General features: G+C 41.2%; 1 protein-coding gene across 1 annotated transcript in view; it reads left to right on the top strand.

The window, feature by feature from the left end:
- LOC126387647 (rho GTPase-activating protein 26-like) overlaps positions 1-22,753 on the top strand; it is a 123,685-nt gene that overhangs the window by 67,469 nt on the left and 33,463 nt on the right. The window contains exons 8-16 of the mRNA XM_050040235.1: positions 1,344-1,473; positions 1,953-2,053; positions 4,685-4,779; positions 6,138-6,216; positions 8,359-8,395; positions 8,615-8,680; positions 9,994-10,068; positions 10,159-10,243; positions 12,522-12,580. Of these exons, the coding sequence (XP_049896192.1) occupies positions 1,344-1,473; positions 1,953-2,053; positions 4,685-4,779; positions 6,138-6,216; positions 8,359-8,395; positions 8,615-8,680; positions 9,994-10,068; positions 10,159-10,243; positions 12,522-12,580 (727 nt within the window). The remainder of the gene's footprint in view (positions 1-1,343; positions 1,474-1,952; positions 2,054-4,684; positions 4,780-6,137; positions 6,217-8,358; positions 8,396-8,614; positions 8,681-9,993; positions 10,069-10,158; positions 10,244-12,521; positions 12,581-22,753) is intronic.

The following is a 22,753-nucleotide window of genomic DNA, read 5'->3' as shown; positions in this document are numbered from 1 at the left end:
TCCTGATCTACTTTTGGAGACTTTAGGGACCACGAGTAACCCTGCACTCTCAGAGCGCAGTGTTCTGGTGGGATAATATGGCACTATGAGCTCACTAAGATATGACGGAGCTTGACCATTTAGAGCTTTATAAGTTAACAGTAGGATTTTAAATTCAATTCTGGATTTTACAGGGAGCCAGTGCAGAGAAGCTAAAACAGGAGAAATATGATCTCATTGGAGGGTAGGAGATGTCTAAGAGAAAATGATCCTCCAAATATGAAAAGGCTGCAGGCTGGGAGGAATTTAAAAGTCAATGAGTTATTCAAAGGGAGCTTTTCAATATGCTAACATGCCTTCTCACTTCCTGACACTTCCTGGTGTCTTTGCTCCTCCCAAGGTGGGTGTGAGGGATAGATGCAAGAAGGAGACATGAGGACAGAGGAGCCAAAGCTGCTAATTAAATAAATCATTGGTGCCATAGCGTCAGTCTAACAGCTCATTTATACTCTCTTTATGTACAAAAATTGACATGTCCATCTCAGACTTTGTAAATGTCACTGCCCTCATACTTCCATGCGTCAGTTATAATAACGTAGATACAACCACTAGAGGGCACTAGAGGGAGAGTCAAAGGTTTCACACAACAACAGCAGATGGGGTCATAATAATGCACCTTTTAACAGAGGTAGTGTTGTAGACAGTGGCGGTATGTGAGGTCATTCAATACACTGTGACATGTGGACGGAGAATTCTTTTCACTATATCAACAATTTCTTGCATTACGCTATTTTTTAAATGTCTTTGTCGTCTTCTGCATTTGTATCTCACGTGAACTACGCTACACTGCCTCTGTTATCTCGGTCGGTCCTGCTCCTTTCACAGAACATGTACAAGTACACACAAAACGAATGCAGAGAACAGACAGATAGCTCATCTGTATGTATTTAACGCTGAGCACAGATGAGCCCCTCAGTGACATCGGTTACTCCTAACATGGTGTGCCACATGTGGAGGTGTTGCGTTAATACATCATGCCATCTGATGAAAAACTTTGTGTAGTGTACACCTGTGTTTCCTCACTCTAACTTTCTCCAGAAGTCTCCTCTCTCCTTGCTCCTTGTCTGCTCGAGGTGCATTTAGGCATTGTAAGATTCTCCATGAAGGCGGTGGGGAAACGCAGGGTCATGGGAGGAGAGAGGACATGAGGAAGCATATGTTAGCCTAATGAAAAGCAGCCACAGTTATGGCTTTAACTTTATAGTTATGGGTTATAAAAAAGAACATCCAGGAACCTCTCTTCAAAAAATGGAGCATTCAGTGAAAGGCCCACGGTGTGAGCTCCGCTGTACTTGTGTTGACAGACGAGGAACCGCTTTGAGAGCACGCGGTCGGAGGTGGAAAGCCTGATGAGGAAGATGAAGGAGAATCCACATGAACACAAGAGTGTCAGCCAGCACACCATGGAGGGATATCTGTTTGTGCAGGAGAAGCGTATGTATCAGCCCATTTCTGTGTGTGTGTGTGTGTGTGTGTTCATGTCACATCTTACAATGAGGACACAATTCAGCAATAATTTAAAGTGTAGCAGTACCATGGAGACATGATTGAGCATGTGTGTGTGTGTATGTAGGCACAGTGCGTGCATTTTAAGGACATGTTTGGCTCAAACATACACACAAACACTGTCAGAGCAGCGGGACAAACAAACCATAATGAACCTGTGGTTGACAAAGTCAAGTCTGATCTGTTGGAGACGTGACTGTAGCTCTGACCGCGTGCAGTTACCATGGTAACCCATCTAGCACTAACGCAGGCATGACTAAGACTGTCACCCCCCTCCTGCCTCTGTCTCTTCTTTTTCCTGATTGTTTGACATCACTGTTTTCTCTTTATTCTGCTTTTCTCCTGTGGTTTTGTTTTTAACCTTCTGTCTCTTCACCTGTCTCCATTCCTGCCTCTCTCTGACTCAGGCTCCTTTGTATCTACCTGGGTGAAGTACTACTGCACGTATCATCGTGAGCCCAAAAGGGTCACCATGGTCCTGTTTGACCCTAAATCAGGAGGGAAAACGGTGAGTAGCTTGGCCATTTAAATAAACAGATAAGGTTTCAATCTATCTGTCTAGCTCTCTGTCTGTATCAACATGCACATAAATCTTTCACATGCTCAGCCACTCTCATATACAGATGCAAGAGTGTCACACTGGCCTGTCGTTTTTCCTGATTTGCAGTCGGGTTTCACCCAGTTCATCCCACTGGGCTGCTCTCCAACACCACAAGCTCTCACTGTGATTGGGTGTATTTTTATTATTCCCAAACACATGATGTCACAGGGTATTTTCAGGGAAGCTAAAAAAGAGTTTTGCAAGCAGGAAGCTGTTCAACTATTTTAAATCATAAACAGTGTAAATGTCAAGCTTTGCGTCAGTCCTTCAGCTCCAAGACGAGAAGTGTTCCTGACGCCTGGTGCCACTTTACACCGGCATACAGTCATCTTGGGAAATATCACTTTTAACAATTTCTCCCACAGCAACAGCTTCAATAGACGAGAGCACAGCGTCGCCTAAGATGTTTTGAGTAGGCAGCATGACTCCAACTATTTTCTCAAAGTGTTATCTCTTATCACTCTCTCCACCTACACACTAAATAACCCAAAGCTGGTGCAAGTTCAGGCCTGCTTTCTGAAGGTTCTCACCGAGCATTTTGGGTGTTTAACTGAAGGAGAAGTAAAAAAACACTGAACGTCACAGAAAGCCTTTCAGCTCCCACACAGGAAGACAGCCAGAATATATACAGGGGATCACAGAGCCAAGCTGATAACATCACACCTGGGCCTATAAGAGTTTAAACCGGAAATGCTTTGCATGTGTGCTGTGTATATATGAAAGTGGTGCTTTTTCGTAGAAAGTAAAGTATATTTTAAAGAAAGTATGGAGACATTCTCTTTTTGCCTCTCTTGGAATTTTGGTCATGTATTCCTCCTTAGTTAAGTATTTAGGGCCAGACATGTAAGACAACTGCCTTAAGATGCATTTGAACCAGTTTTAATATATGTTTTTGTGACTTACAACGTGTTGCACTACCTGAATTTTCTATGAGGATGTAAACCAAAAGGGACAGTTCACCCCAAAAATCAAAATCCCATATTTTTCTTCTTACCTGTAGGGCTATTTATCAGTTTAGATTGTTTTGGTGTGAGTTGCAGAGTGTTGGAGCCGTAGAGATGTCTGCCTTTGCTCAAATATAATGGAACTAGATGGCACTCGGCTTGTGGTGCATAAAGTGCCAAAAAATATATTTGAAAACTCGACAGCAAAGTCTCCAGAAATCGTGACCTGGTTACTAAACTAAACCTGCCAACCTTATCACCATGCAGAAGGAAGAGTGCATCTACTGCTAGCTCACCTAGCACCGCTAAGCTAGCTAAGTTTACACCTCAGCCGTGGAGGACGCTATTCATTTTTACATCTTGCACTGTCAGGAACACGAACCTCTCATCCGTGAGTAGATGCACACTTCCTTCTGCGGTGGTGTTGTTCGGAAGAAAGAAAATAGCTCCTACATGAAACTACTTTTTTGCGCTTTGAGCACCAGAAGCCCAGTGTCATCTACTTCCATTATACTGGAGAGAAGGCAGACATCTCTAAGGCTGATATCCCCAACACTCTGCAGCTCATACCAAAACAATCTAGACTGATAGACGAGACGAGAAAAAAGACAAACTTTACTGGCCCCAAAGAAATTTGTCTTGGGCCAAAAAAAGTGCTGGACACAGCTGCATGACTTTCAAAACCTGACAGTACGTTACCACAGGACAAACCATGTACAGCGAACAGCATGATATCACATGACATGAAACAAAAATTAGGTGAAATATTGCACATAACCCCATAATGAATTCACCAAACTATAAGATACTAATACTATGAAAAGCCCAAAAACATGTGATAGTGAGACCATGAGTCTTGCAAACTTACTGTAAGCCTGCCACTGAAATTAACCTAAATTAACTTGCTCCTTAGCTTTGTGATTCGTCACCATTAAGGAGGATTAACTAGCACTGTAAGTGTGAGGAAAAATATGTACTTTTAATTTGGCACAGCAAATCATATCCTATGTAAATGTTGCAATCCATAAAGATATAACTAAGCAGATGGTGTTGCTGGTGTACCTGAAGCTAAAGAGTTTCTCATGACGAGTGTGTTGGGCTACAGTCTGTGAGAAGACAATGCTCAAATAGTTTCAACTGCTTTCAAAACTTTAAGATGATACAGTAACACTGAAGTTCTTAGTCCCTATTTATACATGTTTTTCAGTTTCAAACTCATTCCTCGTGAGCCAGTTCCTGCAGAGATTTGTGTCGCTGCCCATCTCACACTGCAAATGTTTGTCCAAAATTATCTCAATGTGCTTCCAATTGCAAGTTTAGCAGTTGTTCTCCAACACGAGAAGAAAGAGAATGAGTCATTATCGTGATATGCAGTTATCTTAGCTCTAAAAGCTGACCTAGTGTTTTGCTACACATGTCAGAGTTCTTAGTCTTGTACAAGAAAATATCCGTCATTATCTCAATAACACCCAAGATGTGGTTGTTTTCTCCTCTCGTCGTATAGAGAGCACTGAAATGGGTGCCCTACATGCAATTATCAAAATAATGCTAATATACTATGATGCTTTTTTCTCCTTCACTCTCTCTTTGTCAGGGCGAAGAGGAGAGCTTCATCCTCAAGTCATGCACCAGGAGGAAGACGGACTCCATAGAAAAAAGGTTCTGCTTTGATGTGGAGGCTGTGGACAGGTCAGTGTGTGTGTGCTTTGACTTTGTCTCGGCTTTACAGCTTCTCCATCTCCGGAATATTGTGAAGTTCTGCAGGAGGAGTTTGATGAATCCTTTGGGGAATACTCGGCACAAATACACCAGATTCTATTTCACAACTTGTTTCTCACACAGAGTAAATTAGAAAATGGTTCTCAGGGGAATTTGTCCCGGTAGCCCAGTGATTGTAATGAAAAAAAAAAAAAACTATCTGAAATACAGGCATGCCAGGAAAGAGTAAGATATTGAAGGCTTCTGACTTTGTTATAGAAAGTAATGGAAGCGTCATGGATTTTGATGCCAGTGAATGCAGTCATGTAGCACATTACAGCCATGTTGCTCTGATGGTGTAATTACAGCTAACAGACACAGGGGGGTGCTCAGTCGATTTGGAGCTGAAGACGAGACATTGAAGCTCTCCGTCCTCTCAGGCTCGGCCTCTTGCAGTGCCTCGCTTCCTACACTCCTCCTCCCCTCCTCTTTCTCCCTCCCCCCCTTCCTGCCTACTCCTCCTCATGTTCAACCTTCCTCCATTAAATCAACTCACCTTGTCATCATCTTCTCCACTTGTTTCCCCATCGTGCCTTTATTTGTATAACCGTTGTGTGCGTGCTAACGTGTGAGTGGTATTTCCTCAAACGGTGTGTTTACACATCATGTGTGTGTTGCAGGCTGGCATAAAAACATTTGATTATGTCAGTTTTATAAACATTTGTTTTGCTTAGCATGTACTCAATTGCACCCGCGTGCAGAACGTGGCTGTGCACAGTCACCTGAGTGTGACTGTACTCCGGGTGGTGTGTCATGATTGAAGGACAGTGTATAGATTGGTGTGTGTGTGGAGGGGGTGCTGCAGTGGTGACGGCTGAAGTTGAGACTGCTGCCAGTGACAGGGTGACAGACTGTATAGGACTGATTAGAAACCTTAGAAGACTGGGATAGACATGACCAATGAGGCCGTGGGAGTGTGTGTCTGTGTGTGTTTGCACTCTGAAGGTTGCCTGTATCAGGGTGATATATCTTAGTTGCTTAGTGGAATGAATTTTCAGGCTAAATTCTTTGTCCTTTTTGAATCCTTTTATGGTGAAGAAGCTGTTGATCATCTGTTTTTGCTGGAAGGTGATACAGTAGCCATACCTCTGGTACCCACTAATGAGTATGTGAGATTTACTGCTGAGATCCTTCTGCACAACTACAAAAAACACTTGAAATTAATTATTTTCAATCATGGCATCAGGCATCGTTCAGTCACTACTTGCAAGGCTCGGTGACGCTTTTAACAAACAGTCTTTACCATTCAAATCATCATATCTAATAATGTACCTTTTGTGTGTGTGAAGGTCGGGCGTAATCACCATGCAGGCTCTGTCAGAAGAAGACCGCAGGTTGTGGATGGAGGCCATGGATGGGAGAGAACCGGTAGGTTACCAAGGTTACCAGTTTGTTCTTACGTGACGAGAGAGAGAGAGAGAGAGAGAGAGAGAGAGAGAGAGATTTAAAATCATTTTTCTAGCATTGGTTTGACTCGTGTAGCCCTCCCTCTGTGCATGCTGTCAGGACATACATAGCATTATGTTAGCTGCTAACATAAAGTATTGATTCTCAAGACACCTCTGAGGGCCCTGACACACTAAGCTGATGGCATCTGCTGTGTTCAGAATACTTTAGCTTTGTTTTTGTACAGTGGGGGTGACTGGAGACGCGTCGTCCATCTTTATATACAGTAAACGGTCAGTATTGGGCTGTCGGTAAGCATCTGTTGCCCTAGTTTTTGCTGTGTGTCCTTGGCACTTGGCAGCCGTTGTTGGCCCTTGAATTGGCACTTGATATGGTGGTGCCTGTCAGTGAATGAAATCACTTTGGTTGGCAGTTCAGCTCAGTGCACCAGAAGAGAAACGGAAGTGAGGAAAGCAAACAAACCACTACAGTCAAGAGGCCATGATATTAAAACTAACTTATTATATTAGGTGAGATGATGTTTTTAGCCATTTAGCTCTTTAGCAGACATGATTTATAATTGTTTATGTTATTATTTGCGAGCACACCATAGATATCCTTCATTCTTTCAACATCGGGGGATTTTGTTAAGGTGCTGAATCCGAATGACGAATACAGACTACCGCCACCTGCTGGTATGGAGAGTTACTTCCTCTCACAAAGGTGCAGGGTGTTAGTTTTGGTTGGCCGTTGACTGCGATGTGGTCATGTGCAGCTTTTTAGCAGAGATACAGGCGATGTGCAGTGATGCAGCAGTCGGCCTCTGTCACCACTAGTACTCGATGTTAGTTTGGCGTGTCTGGGCCCTTGAGGACTCCCAAAATAAATCTGTTGTCAAAAGATGACTAATGAGATCGTAAAAGGGAAGAAACTCAACACTTTTTCTAAATTTTTTCCTTTTGAAATACTAATCGATTCAGCTACTTTAGGCCAAACAAAGAAACAATCTGAGAAGGTTAGAAGGGAAAATCTGTCTTTGGCGAAGCTGCTCACAACTCTTGACAAATAGTCCGCGACCTGTGATGAGGGCTTCATTTGAAGGGTCATAACTAAAAACAAAGAAGTTGTGGAACCACTGTCATGACGCCATTATCCCGCAGATGATTTTGGTGTTTATGTTCCTAATAGGAAAGTTGACTGACAGCCAGTTTCTCCAACTATTTGTTTATGCCTTCTTAATTTTCAGCTTTTTCCACCCTAAGGCTTTCAAGCATGTGTAAGCGCTTATTTCCACACTCTGATTTAGTCGCGTTCATGCCCCAACACCTCCCTCATCCTCGTGTCTACATTCAAACGTGCAAAGGTAATCACTGTCAATAAAGCCACCGCAAGCTCCGACAAGTAGTCGCTGAGCTCAGGCGATCTGTAATAAAACAGAGATGTTGGTGTTCATGTTTCACTTAAGCTTATTCTGTCTTTGTTGCTGTCTGCTACTCTTTGTCTGTACATTCACACTGATACTTGGTGCAAACTCACCACTGACCACAACTGCACAGTGCAACCACAAGAAGGTCAGTGCATCCTGTACAAGCTCAGACAATGGAGGGGTGGGGGGGGGGGTCGTAAACACACACAGTCACGTAGTTTGTATTTTCTGTTTCCTATATGATAGTTGGTTAATTGTTTCTAAATGTGACCACGTATGGATATTCTTTAAAGACATTTGTGAGTTATTTTTTTTACAATAAAAGTGGGCATAAACACAGAGCCCAAAACCTAAACTTAAAATCCTCATCATTATCATGGGAACTGAATTTATACAGATTGCAGAAAAGCCAAGAATAGCTGTGACATTTTTATACGTTTCTCAATATCCTCATGTATTGCAGATGCACTCAGATTTTCTCAGATTTAAACTAAGCAGCATTTGCTAACAAGCATTCAAAGCCCAACAGGGAGACATAGATAAACAACAGAATACAACAGGTGTGTTTTTCTGCTTTGTGTGTTTAAATTGTTGGCAACGGATGTTGTGATGTACAAATATATCCTGCTCTCATTAGGCTAAGTTGTGAATCGTTTTCCATCTGAAGGAGTTGGTGTTTTTTTTCTATTTATTTGCAGGTATACAATCTGAACAAAGACAACCAGGCTGAAGGCAGTAAGTAGCTTTAATTGGAATTGTGTTTATTCAAGGGCGCAGAACATGCAGAGTATTTTCAATACGAGTATTGAAAATACTCCAGTCTCCCAGTAATCTAAACTTTTCCATTCATTGTTACTAAGATATAAGGATTTCAACTTCGTGTTTTATGTTAGAAATCAAAGCATAAGTAAAAAACATTTCTGTAGTAATTCTGTTTGTCTCCCTTTCCATCAGTGGCCCAGCTGGATGTGATCGGGTTCAACGTGATGAAAAAATTCATTTACGCAGTGGAGACTCGAGGTATAGCGTTAACTCTGATTCATATTTTATTCCTTTTGTTCTGTGGATTTCCTGCCAGTTAAAAGATCAACTCTAAGTCCTATTTTAAGAGACTCTCTGGTAAGGTGTGTGCATGGTAGAAATGAAATTATATGCTCGAACCTTAGTATTGATTTTGTAGCACAGAAGCTGTTGGAAGAGGGGGTTTTGAAATAACTGGTTTCGAGGATCATCAGCGGGATTTAAACCCTCCACTCTCTGAGTGGATTGTCTTCTGATGCACCTGGAGGTCCCTCTTTACAGACTTTCTTCTGAAATGTCACAGTAAAGGTTCCACATGTGCAATATCTGCACCTCTTCCTTTCATCAGCTGCTCTAAGAGCATCTTCTGGGACACTCTTTGGCGTCTCATCGCTCGGCAGATGCATTTACATTTAGAGAGTAAATAATGACGGCCCTTGTGTCTCTGAGCTGCCAGGATTACGCTTTATAGGAGGGACATGTGTGAAAATAAAAGTGGAACAAAAAAAAAAAGAGTATAATGTTAAATCAAATGTCAAGGCAAATGTATATGTTCTTGGATGCTAAAATTACTTGAAGTATACTGAAATAATTTGTCACTACGGTAACCTTTGCTTGCTGCCCTGCTCTTGGTCCTCATGAAGTGTATAAGAAAAGACTTGATTAATTGCACACTGGGGAACTGCACACTCTACAGCAGCTCAGAAGCAAGAGGAAAAAAAGGACCTATAATTATGATAAAAAATATGATGAATTTACAAATTAGACAAAAAAGAAATAAATTAATATTGAATCTAAATATACTATGCTGAATAAAATCCGTCATACCCCTTTTTAGACTCAGCAATTTGATTTCCTGTCACAGATTAATTGAATTGCAGTGCGAGTGGTGCCAGGTTTAAAATAAACTTACATAAGCATGGAGATGTGGCATCTTATTATCACAGGGCCCAAGTGCTTGAAGTGCTTGGATTTCGAGGAGAAAAAATCAAGTACTGAAATACCTTGAAAAACAAAGTTCTTAAAAAGCCCTTGAAATTCATTTTGTAATGTCGGTATGAACCCTGTAACCATTTACGCCTTCTTCAGATGGTTCCTGATGTTAAACCAGCTTGTTCTTTTTCCCCCACACCAAGTATTTTAGAATTGTTTGTAAGTGGAGGTATTAACGTTGCTGATGTATGTTACCTTTTATCTAAGAAATGTCAAATGAGGCTGGTGTACTGTACTCACATGAGGAAGCTCAGATAAATTCAGTGTTTTGGTTGGTTAAAAAATTCCTCTCCTCTCCTCTCCTCTCCTCTCCTCTCTAGGTATCGATGATCAGGGCCTGTACAGACTCGTTGGCGTCAACTCCAGAGTACAAAAACTACTGAGCCTCGCTATGGGTAAACACAGACACACGTATATTATTAAAATTGAAACAATGATATATTTTCCCCTCTGTAATATAATCATTTTTTCTTTACGTCTGTCAGATCCCAAAACGTGCGCTGACGTGGAGCTAGAAAACCCAGAGTGGGAGATCAAGACGATCACGAGTGCTATCAAACATTATCTCAGGTTTGTGTGAAAGCACTGAGACAAGATGTAATAAAAATTGCAAGTGCTCTTAAACAGCTGTAAAATGTTCTGTAGTTATTATCAAAAAGTTCCCTACTGTTGTGTTTCAGTATTCCGAGATTAAGAGCATGTTTCCAACTCAAAGACCCTTGCTAAATGGATTGATTGCTCTTTTCATAACTCTGAATTATTTCTTCTTGTTCAGAAATTGCAGCACTTCTGTTTTTTTTTCACTTAGTACTTGAATAAGTGCATATTGCTGCTTCCAGTCTCTGCTTCTTGTATATAGCAGATCTCTGGCCTGGTAAATAGTAAATTCACAATTTTTCCCACACAGTATTTGCTGTATTCACTTACTTTTATTTTACCATAGAGGGATGGTTCATCACACAAATGATCTTTTCTTCCACTTTGTATTCACACTTGAACACAATCGTGTTAACCCCAGCCTTACCTGCAGGTCACTGTAAGGCAATACAAATGACCATTTTTATATCAATTATTCATGTTACATTGAATTTGTGAAGAGAACTGTTTCTCGCATGCCTCCAATGAACGGAGAATCCAAAAACAGAGCAAGTTCTTGATAAATCTAAGCCACAGGCGACTGCGTTTACAGCAGCAAAACTATATCAAAACATCTGTTTACAAACTTTCACACAACTCCAAGTCTCATTTATCCAGTTGTATGATCAGTGCTTCACAAGCAGAGGCAAGACAGATTAAAAACTGGAATTTTACCTCATCAAACACAGGAGCTGCTTATCTACTGCTGCCTCAATCAGTTAGTTTGTTTGTGTTATTGTATGACTTTGGTTTTTAGTGAGGTAAAACTACTGTTTTTGTCAGTGGAGACTGGCTTTAAAGAGAGCATAGATAACTTTCTTTTTTTAAGATGTTTTTTCGGGCATTTTTAAGCCTTTAATCGATAGGACAGATGAGCGTGAAGGGGGGAGAGCGAGGGAGTGACATGCAGCGAAGGGCCACAGGCTGGAGTCGAACCCGGGCCGCTGCGGCAACAGCCTTGTACATGGGGCGCGTGCTCTACCACTAAGCCACCGACGCCCCAGCATAGATAACTTTCAGTTCAGTTCCCCGTCGGAAAGGGCTGTCTGTTTGAGAAGTACTGAGCATACGACTGCATAAATGAGACTTGGATTACACTGCACAAATTGTGTTAGAGTTTGTAAATGGATTTTTTGATATAGGCTAGTTTTATTGTTGTTAAACGCAGCTGCCTATCAAGAATTTTTCTCTGTTTTTGGATTCGTCGTTCACTGGAGGCATGCCAGAAACAGATTTCATCATGAATTCAATGTCATGAATGATTTTAGTTAATAATTAATACACAAATGGTTCTTTTGGGGTTGAAGTATCCCTTTAACAATCAACTGCTTTATGATGACCAGCACGGAAGACTGGGGTTGAACTGTGGAAGACAAGATCATTCGTGTTATGAACAACCCCTCTATGGTAAAATAAAACTACTGAACATGTGACTGGATAAATGAGACTTGGATTATACTGTAAGAGCTGTGTGAGAGTATATAAAAGGATGTTTTGATGTAGTTTTGCTGTTGTTAAACACTGCTGCCTGTGAGTCCAATTATCAAGAATTTTCTGTTTTTGGATTCTTCGTTCGTCAGAGGAATGTGAGAAAAACATCTCAAATTCAATGTAACACAGGGTGAATAATTGATATACAAATGACCATTTGGGGGGTGAAGTATTCCTATAAATGACTGCCTTTCCTCTTAACATCTGAGATAAGGGAAGTGAGGGAAGATCAGGATTGATGGAGGACAGGAATAGGCTATAGCAGAAGGAGCAACGCATGAAAGGACAGAGAGTAGTGGTGTTCAAGCTGTGCTCAATCTACTCTGCCCTAATTAATGTACACTGCACACAACACCTACACACAGATAAAGATTCACATTCATACACATTCATACGCACACATGCATTTCAGTGGCCATACATGGACAGCTTCACAGAAAGACGGGCTACCTGCACACACACACACGCCACACTATACACATTAACGGCATTAGGACCATCAGGCCTCATTGAGAAGCAGCAGGAGTCATTACACTCCTCAGGCAGCGGTGATAAACTGATGTCCAGCTGTGCAAGCAGGCAAGGTGGAGATAAAAGACAAGAAGCAGAACATAGTTAGATGAGTGCTCTTCCAAAACTGTCAAGATTTATTGATTTTCCCGGAGCTCTGTTTTCCAAGCAGATATTCTACACCTGACATCTCCGTCTCCTTTCTCTCCAGAGTGCTGCCCGCTCCCCTCATGACGTATCAGTACCAGAGGAGCTTCATCAAAGCTGCCAGTGAGTGTTTTCATTTTATTTTATTTGCCTCTCAAATGTGGCTTTGTCGACAGAAGATAAAACACTCTCCTGCAGTTTGAGGTTGTTGGATTCCTACTACGGTCAACCATATAAAAACACTACCAACAGCTATTGTAAGACCACTTTGGATAAAGAAATAAATAAATCTGTACGGTTACGACTAAACTGCTAAGCACATAGGCATCGATTTCAATATTTAGAACATGTAGTTTTGACCCCCGCCCCAATAAAAGTAGCAGAGGGCAACATTAAAGGCATTTACACCATAAATTGATGCAGAAAATGCACAAATTGGTGCATAAACATTCACAAGCAGGCAGGAAATAAAACGTTAACTGCTTAAAGATTTCTACTGGTGGACCCCCAAACCCCCCGCATCATGTGTGTCCCCCTCAGTGTCGAAATGAAACCCATGCCCTTGGCTAAGTATGAGAATCCTTAAGTAGCCTTTGGTTTGTTATTGAATTAAGATGAAATCCCCTTAAATCATGTCATGTTGATGCAGTATGTACAGTTTATGACTGGATTAAAGATGGATCAGATGTTTTTTCATGTTTGTCGAGACAGGGATTCTTTGTCCTCTTTCTGCGAACGAGTGCCTGTTTGAAGCAATTTCTTAAGCATTCCTCCTCAGTTTAATTTGAAGAACGTATCACATGAATTATCTCGTGAGTGAGATCACGACTTTCTATTAAACCAATTACAAATAGATGTTTCACCTACTGAGATAACAGGGCGCCCACTGTGCCATCAGGTCGCTTCTATCCGTCCGTTTGCTCTGGTAGCTGAGGCTCCCCCGACTGCTGCTTCATGTTGTGTGTGTGGCACACAGCGTGCCGCCGACCTGCTGTGGCAAGTGCTTTTACACAATATTTATATGAGATTCAAATTCCTCGCGAAGAGGAAAGGCCTGGTGAGCTGATCTGAAAGTGAAGTGAAAGCTGAGTGTTTCGAGGTTTGCTGGGTTAAACAGCAGCTGCAAAATCTTCCAATTTTTTTAATTCACCAGCACCTGATGGGTGCTGTGTATTGAGCCTGGTTATATAATATAATTTTCAAAAAACACTCGGCTGTCTCGAAGACAAATTGCCTAAACTCTCCAGCAGTCACTGCAATCATTTCAGTGTATTCGATTCTTCTCATGTGGCTCCTAGGCTACACAATAAACATTTACAAGCACTAATTGATTCAGACCATAAAATCTCTTCACAGCAGAATAATAGCTCATACTTTGAGGATTTTTCTGGCCTTGTTTGGTCTAGTTTAGTTTAGTTTAGCCTGGCTTCGTATGGTCTAGTTCATTTCCATGTTGTTGCTGCATCTGCTTTTTACAGTTGGTCTTTTTAGCGAGCCCAGGTGCAGTTAAATCTAGTCCAGTCCAGTCTGCTTTTATACAGGATGCGTCAGTGACCTGTTTTCTCTGTTTGTCAGTAGCTAAGCCTCTAGAAAGCCAAACTGACAGGGGAAGGAACTGCAGGAAATGACCGTGTGTCTCTGGCAACGCAACCAGGAAATGGTTCCACAGTGAGGCCAACTGGAGAGAAAGAGTAAAGCGTGTCTGAGGAAAAAGCAGTAGAACGTGGCAGTTAAGAATGCCAAGGTTGCGGGTATAATAGCAACTGCTATAACGCATGCATTCATGGATTTGTGATAACCGTAAAATATAACGCATGCTTGCCAACTATTTATATAAGTTTACAGATTTATATCTCCCCTTTCGCTCCAGTTCCTTTCTTCTGTTAAACTTCTCTATTTTTTTCCCCCCTCTGCAATTCATCCGTTTCTATTCATGTGGGTGTCCGCATTTGCAAGTCATGAATTTGTGTGTGAATGCAGTTGTGCAGAATGCGTCTCTGCTTGTGTGAGTATGCTTTTGAGTTTTTTCCAAGGCAGAATTTTGCAAAAGCAGTGAGGTGATTTGAGGACAGTGTCCTCAGTTGAACTCCGTCTTTTGGTTCTTCCCTTTTTTTCCTCCTGTCTTTCACGTGTCCTCTCCAGCTCCTCCCACAACCCTGCTCGCAAACCTTGTGTTCCTCCTACAACTCCTTTAGTTTCGTCTCGGCTTACTCTCCCATCCTGTGCTAATCTGGTTTTAAATATCTGGTCTGAATGGAAAGCTTAATGTTTTTAAGTTTGTTGGGTCAAATGACAGCTGCAAAATTTTCCTTAGTTTTTTGTGTTTTAACCAGCACCTGATGGGTGGGGTGTATTGAGTCAGGATGAATAATTTTGTTTTCAAAAAACACTCAGCTGTCTGGAAGATAAATTGCCTCAACTCTCCAACAGTCATTGCAATCATTTAGTGTATTAGATTCTTCTCATGTGGCTCCTAGGCTACACAATAAAGTTTTGAGAGCACTAACTGATTTAGACCATGAAATAGAGACTTTAAGAGAAAGATGAGGAGAAGGGAGGGCAGCCTGCCACCTGGATTTCAGATACCTGCCTCAGGCAAGTACCAGCCCAGCAAGAAAACACACATACAGTAATTATTCTGTCTCTGGTCATTGGGTTTTGCTCGCAGTATCTCTTTCTCATTAATTCATGGGTTTTCTCCTCATATTTCACCTTTACTCTCTGTTTTCTTATTCCATCTTCACTTGTGTGAAATACCTGCATTCCTCCCGCTCACTTTTCATTGGGCTTCATTTTTCAGTGCTGCAAAGTGAAGGGTTTTAATAATGGTACTACAAAGCTGGACCAAACATTATTCACTTTTACCATCATTACAATTTTTTTACTTTATAACCTAGTCCATAAAAGAAAGAGGTGAAAGGATGAGAGATGATACAGCGGTGACGGATGATGACCCTGAGTTGAATTTAAAGCTAATGTACAGTTTGACATTGGGAGTCTAACCTGCATGGTCCATATTTCACAGGCTTTGAAATATCCTATCCCTCTTTTCAAGCAGCCACGCTGACACAGGTTCTTTTGAAAAAAAAAAAACGGTATCAGGTCTCAAAACCAGTCAGTCGCCTTGTTTAACAAGTGACGAGACGGATGAAGAGATTTCTTTTCTTTAATGCTTTGTTATCCAAATATTTGTTCTTGTTTTCCATCCATCCAACAATCCGAAATAAGGTTGCCAAGCAGCCAACTTAATGCAATAAACGAGAAAGTATGCAAGATTTTTTTCCGTTCTTCACACTATTTGTGTCACTTTTTGTCTGTGCAACCGACAATTGACAATTGTTATCCCCATTTCTGTGATTCATCGTCTCTTCTCTATGACGACAGGCTTTCACTCCACCTTTAAGCATGGACATTTGGAACATGTATAAGTACATTTTCCATAGACGTGGGCAGAATTTGTTGATTTTTAAGCATACTCTGGCCAACAGCAAAGTAGCCTGGATGCCCTGCTTACTAGTTACTATTCCAAGGCAATCCCAGGTCAGATGGAAAACAAAAATCCCTCTGGCATGTTCTGGGTCTGGCCCAGGGTCTCCTATCAGTTAGACGTGTATGGAGTACCTCCACACGTAGGAATCCCGGCTGCATACTTAGGAGAAGCCCCAGAAATACCCATCAGTGGTGCATCAGTGGTTTTACAAAAGGTCCCTTTCTGTATCATCACATTATCCTACTTAACTTGCTCTGGAGGTTCTTTGCTTTCACTTTGAAGGCTGTCATGGCCGTTGCGACAAAGAGAAGAATGTCAGTGATGATAGAACACGTCAATGAATATTGTCCTTTGAAAAAAGGCATATGATCATACTTCAGAGAGCATCACAGCGAGAGTTTGAGCCTGGTGAACAGTTACATCTTCTCACTCAACAGCAAACCTGCTGGTGTTACTCCCAACAATGGAAAACACTGTAGTCAATAATTTAGACTGCTCTGTGTTCATCACTGGATGTAGTCAGTGTTATGTTGCTCCAAGCCAGGTGGTGTAATTTCAGCCTGCATCTTAAACGGTGGTCAAACATTATGTTTTCTCATCCCCTGCATAATAATTCTCATCACTTCTTTCAGTGACGGCCAGGCAGCTCCCAGCTTTCAGCTTGACAAGAGACAGATTACATGAAACAGAAAACTGAGAGCTGGAGAGTTGCAAAGACAAAGACAAACACCTGTTGTTTCCCCTATGCCAGACACCTCCTCCTCATCATTTTGCTTGCAGAATTTTGACACTTAATCCATAAAGTTTGATGCCCGTTATGGAAATAAAATGCTTTCCTTACATGCGGAGCTTGCTGTCAGTTACTAAACAGCTTTAGTTGCCTGCAGCTGTTCAGAGCGTCTTTGTTCATGGAAACTGTGTCCAGGATGTAAAAGTAGCCTTTACTTGCTAGTTCAGAATGAAATTTGTGTTGTCTGCCATGTTTCTATGAACATTTGTCATTAGGTGACCAGTGGTAGATAAGTATGAGAATATCTTTTGCATTTGGGCCTAAAGCAGTATTCAGTGATCTCACGTGGGAAGCAGAGCAAGCTGTAAACACAACTTTGACATTTTCTCATCTGTGGGTTTGTCACTACAAGTGACCCACATGTAATTTGGACCCTTGTTAATATAAAACATAATGATGATTGAGTGCAGCTTTAAAGATAATGCATGGAGTTCACAGTAGACCACTGAACCTATTACTAAAGATTATGCAACATTTCAAATTATTGTTTAATACCATCATTCAATTTATTTTTGAGGAAATAGGAAACATTTGACCTTCTGTTCCTCAGATTGTATCAGTCACGCTCCAGTTAAATTAGAATCATGTGCTTGTTCAAATTTTATAGCAAAATATCTTAAATGTGAAGCACTCAGTTTGTATACAAGACGCAACTCTTAAAAATACTTACTGTAGCAATTTTGGTTCAAAATGAAAAACGAAATTTGCCATCGTAAAAATGTAAATGTTTTGTATTTTTTCAGTTCTATCTTGTGTATTCTATATGAATCCAAGCAAGATGCTGGAGATGAGATATGGATATACTGCATATACCGGTGCACAGACTGGAGACATCTAGTATGAATAATGAATGATGAGAAAGTAGAACAGGTGGTGGTGCTGGAGTTTGTTAAGAATCAGCTGATGGTCAGCAGATGTGGCAAGCTTCTTGAAGCAATGTACGCTTCATTTACTGTATGTGGGTGTGTACGTGTTTGCTTTCCCCACTTTGATTGTAAAAGTATGTTCTCCGTGCATAATCAAAATCCCCTCTTGCTTTAGAGAAACAAAGATGACGTTTTGATGGAGAAAGACCCAGACTTTTGTTCCCTCAACTTTTTCAGAGCCAGAAGCTGTAAAGACAGGGGTATTTTACACAAATCTATGCTTAAATGTGTTAAAAGATAGAAGTGTGTGAAATTCAGTTTCAGCCAAATTCATGTACATGTGGAAATGCAAACACACATGTACAACAATTAGAGAGGATAGGCATAAATCCTAAATGGATATTGTGTGTGGATATCTACGTCCTTGTGTGCAGGTGCAGCTTTAGGCTGTTCATATGCATGATCCCCCACAGTATGTTAAAAGACAGACCATGAATACTGGGACCATAGTTTATTTATTCGTTTGTCTGAAGGGCTGAAATCCAAGGTGAGGGAGGAAAAAAGTGAAAAGGTCGTCGTCTGTTAAGTGATGGATGAGGTGGAGGCTGCGATGATGAATGACTTCTGCTCGGTGTAATGACTTGTGACTCAGCACCATAGCTACTGACTGCTGTGTCACATCGACATTCAGCCTACGTTTTGTGCATGTGTTTTGTTTTCTGACTCATTGCTGCTGCTGCTGTGTGTTTGTGTGTGTGTGTGTGTGTATGTGCATTTGAATGTGTGTCTGTACCTTAAGTCCCAGACACACCAAACTGACTTTAGAGAACTAGCAGCAATGAAAGCCGAATATTGCGTCCCCTCATGTCGCCTGTGTCGCACCCAAATAGTTGCACCTGTACACACCCCAAAGACTACAGCCTACAACGAGCATATATGTTCTGCGCCTGCATAAAAAGGAATAACTCTCCAAACCAGCAGACAGTGGTAGTCTGTATTCGTTACTCAAAAAGGGAACGGGAAGACCATCTTTATGCTAGTTAGCCTGTTAGCATATTAACAACACAATCCAGTGTTAAAAGAACAAAGCATATTTACCATGCACCAGTGAACAATACCACAAACCATCATTAAACGTTTCTGCGAAAGAGCTCAATGGCTAAAGAAAAATAATCTTACCTTATGTGACACGTTTCTTTTGGTCTCACTTGCTCTTGATTTAAGCTGTTTGGTTACTTTCCTCACTTCTGTTTCTGTTCTCGTGTGCTGAGCTGAACAACCAATCTAAGTAATGTTATTCACCAATGGGCTCTGCTGTCGCTGACACTGACGCCGACTCAATATGCTGAATCAGCCCAAAAAAAAGCCAGTGGGGCTGACTGGAGATGACAAGGGGCAATAGTGCAGGACACTGCACCAACTAGGGCAACAGACACTCACTAAAAGCCTAACATTGACTGATGGCTAACCATCGGCCTGGTGTGTCATTGCTTTTAGTCCAGAAAGAACACAGCTAATGTTCTTATTTCTTTAATGTGAGTGCTTTTAAGTAATTTTCCTTTAAGGAAGGCTGAAATCAGCCACTTAGCTTATTGCCTTGTGGTTTTTAATACACACAAAGAGAATCATAGCAATCATGTGATCTCAAGGCAATAAAGCAAATAAGCATAATTCCCAAAATGTTGATTAATTCACTGAATTTCAGAATGTGCCATTTGATTGAGGACAAATGATATGCTTTTGTTTGAACTACAATCAATGTACCATCTGCACACTGATCTATGTGCATCAAACTAAATTGTGAGTAAAATAGTAAAAATAGGCTCTCTTGTAGTTTATGCTCCTGAAATCTAGCCTGTTAAAACCACCCTGATGCCGTGAGCTCAACATTATGTTTCGCTCTCTGTATCAGTCTGGACACGGTGCTGCCCCAAATACTTTCAGTGGGTGGGATGACTCACCTTGACAGACGAACTCCTTCAGCCAGTCGGCGTAACAAAACACCAGGGAACATCTTCATCACCAACAGAGCCAGTTGATTAATCAAGCTTTTGCCAAATCCAGTTGGAAGAAGCAGAAACTCATGCGAGTGCATACTCTTGTTCTTGTCTGCAATGCAGTCCCTGAACTACGGTGCAGATGCTGATGGGCCTTGATTGGATTTTGATTTCAGGAAAGTGTTTGGGGCATTAGTGGGGCCAGAGTGATACAGAGACAGAATGTTGAGCTCACATTATCAGGATGGTCGCATCAGTCTACCTGAAGGCACCCAAAACACACCTTTTATCACATTATCAGCTTTATTGGTATTGAGTTGATACAAAAGATAAAATTACTGTAAATTAAAATTTACCTCATGGATGAATCATATTTAATTTACCTGTCTATGTCTCTCCTGGCATTTGGTAGGTGTTAGTGGGGGTTAATTCTAGAACTTAGTGTGATTGGAATATTAAGTCAAGGGGGGAAAAAAACTGTCTGCTGTAAATTCACTCCTAGATAGAATAAAGATATTTTCAATAGTGGTACACAACACGTGTGCATGTAGTGTATCGGGTTTGAAGGAAGAGAAGAGTGTGTGCTTTGGCATAATGTGTGTGAAGTGGTGGACACCAGTGAATGCATAATAGGGAACGATGTGTGTTGCTGTTTTCATGTGCATGCATCTGTTTGGTGGTATGTATGGGTGCAGTGGACGTGTACATGCATGTGTATGTTTTAGGTATTTGAGATTTGTGTGTGTGTGTGTGTGTGTGTGTGTGTGTGTGTGTGTGTGTGTGTGTGTGTGAGAGTGTGACTGGTTACTTGATTTTGTGTCTGCATGCATCTACTAAATTATTCACTTTTTATGTGTGGGAGTGCTTGCAAATATTTGCTCTACATTCACTATATATTTGAGGGTTGGTGTGTTTATGTTTTTGCTTGTGTGTGTGTGTGTGTGTGTGTGTGTGTGTGTGTGTGTGTGATGCTTTGCCATTTGCGAGTGCATTGCCTGGCGCTGACAGCCCGGGCCCGAGGGCTGATCTAGTACGAGTCTGCTGTCATCTCTCGATCGACTAGCTCTGCAGCCGAGACTTATTATTGTCATTCATCAACAATAGGTCTCTCTGCCTGTCTGTCTGTCTGTCTGCCCTGCGTGTCTACCTGTTAATCACCATGACACAGAGCTTTCCCACTTTGCAACAGAGTTAAACACTCAGTGACTGAAACGACCTCTTCATTTGTCTCTGTCTCCATCAGCCTTTTTTTTTTTTTTTTTTTTTTTTGTCTGACTCCCTCTGTGGCTTTTCAGTCTGTGTCACAAACACTTGACTTATTAAATCAATTCTGATTCAGGCGCTGCACTGCTTTTCACGAAAATTATTCAAACATAGTGTTGTCAAAAGTAGTGGTGTGCCATATCATCTTGTTCACGATAATACTGGTATAATTTCTAATGCCACATGAAAAATTCACATCATGATACACGCAATATTTCGACTTGTTGGCATATTGACGTTACACTGTTACCCACGGCATCAACAAGCATGGCTGAAAGCGGAATTATTACAGGCTCCGCTGTGGTTCCAAAACGAGGAGCAGCCTCAGTAGCCTGGGATGTCCTGAATGTTTTATGAACAGCCCCGGACTTCTCAGACTCTTTTAGCGACTCACCACTCAGAGCGAACTCAGTCAGCGGCTCCTCCGGCAGCAGCACAGCCTCCCTCTCCTCTCTCGCTGTGTGCACCCACAGCGAGAGATCTTGTCATAAACCTTTGGTAAAGTAAACCTACAGGACACCCATGGCTCGCCAAAAAACAACATATATGTGAATGTGCAATAATTATGGTAGCATAACAGCCTGCCACATGTTACAGCGTGATGATTAGAGGAGGAATGGCAGAGCATAAAGGTCCAGGTGGAAAAAACACAACTCAGTCATTCAGGATTTTGCTGAAAGAGAAGAAATCACCTGTTGATTTATATGTATATATAAATCCCAGGGTACATTTTTTGTATTTGAGAGCTGTTTAAATGTGTAATTTGTGGTAGATTTTATTAGGTTGCACTATTATTATTGTACACAGAACCTGAATCTCACTCTGAGTTACTGTTGTTGTTCACAAACTAAAGAAATGAGAGATAATTTTCACTGAATATTTGAAAGCAAACTGCAAGGTTGACTCTCAAAAATACCTTGAAATATCTTGATATTATTTCAGGGCCATATCACCCACCCCTAATCAAAAATATCGAATTATGGATACATATCGAAATGGTTTTAAGTCTCATTTTTTGGCAGTATCTATACACTGGTACCAGCTGCTGTCTCTCTGTCTCTCTCTTTTTTTTTTTTTGCTAATGTTTGCTACACTCATTCTGCTCCTAACCAAGAAAAGAGAAGTCTGTGTTTTAATGCCATAGCCGGGGAAGTTTTGTTCCCTCAATGTCAATGTTTCCTTGTGGTATCAAATATTGATATTTTTCTAGATATTGTATCCAAGGTAGATATTCCAACATCATGACAACTGTACTCAAACTGGAGTAAACAGTGCATTTGTTTAGGGCCATTTTCAGTTACAGATTAACACACATTTAGCAGTCTAGTGAGTATTTAGGGCAGCAGGAAGGTGTATGCAGGATTAACTCAAAATAAAATACAGTGTCCTCATTCATGGCATCGAAGGAACATGGGACATACAGTTTTTGAAAAACAGCGGGGCTCTATGGAACAGAATAATGAGTTATATCAGACTGCAGCTACACAGACACTACTTGTTAGTAAGAGCGATTCACTGTTTGGTGATTTCACGAGATTCATTGCCGAAGAGAAAAATCGAGCCAGCCTGGTCCTTCACATCTTGAGTGATGACATAAACATATACATACTATATCTAAGAGGACCTCTGCATGATGGATCCGCTGAATGGAGTGATATGAACCTTGTGTTCTTTTCATTTCTTAGCTCATTCATACCAAGCGTAAGTGTATTCTTCAACCAGATCTTACGTAGAACAAGGGAGAGGTACTTTTCTGAAATTATTGGAAACTGCAGTAACAACTTGCGTGTCTTATTTGCAACAGTGAACAGATTAACAAACCCTCCAGCTCAACTGCCATTGGAACTGATCTCCACATCTAAGTGTAATGAGTTTGCAGTATTCTTTTGC

Source organism: Epinephelus moara, chromosome 3 (assembly GCF_006386435.1).
Source record: "Epinephelus moara isolate mb chromosome 3, YSFRI_EMoa_1.0, whole genome shotgun sequence".
NCBI classification, from domain to species: Eukaryota; Metazoa; Chordata; class Actinopteri; order Perciformes; family Serranidae; genus Epinephelus; species Epinephelus moara.
This window is presented reverse-complemented; position numbering and strand designations above follow the sequence as displayed.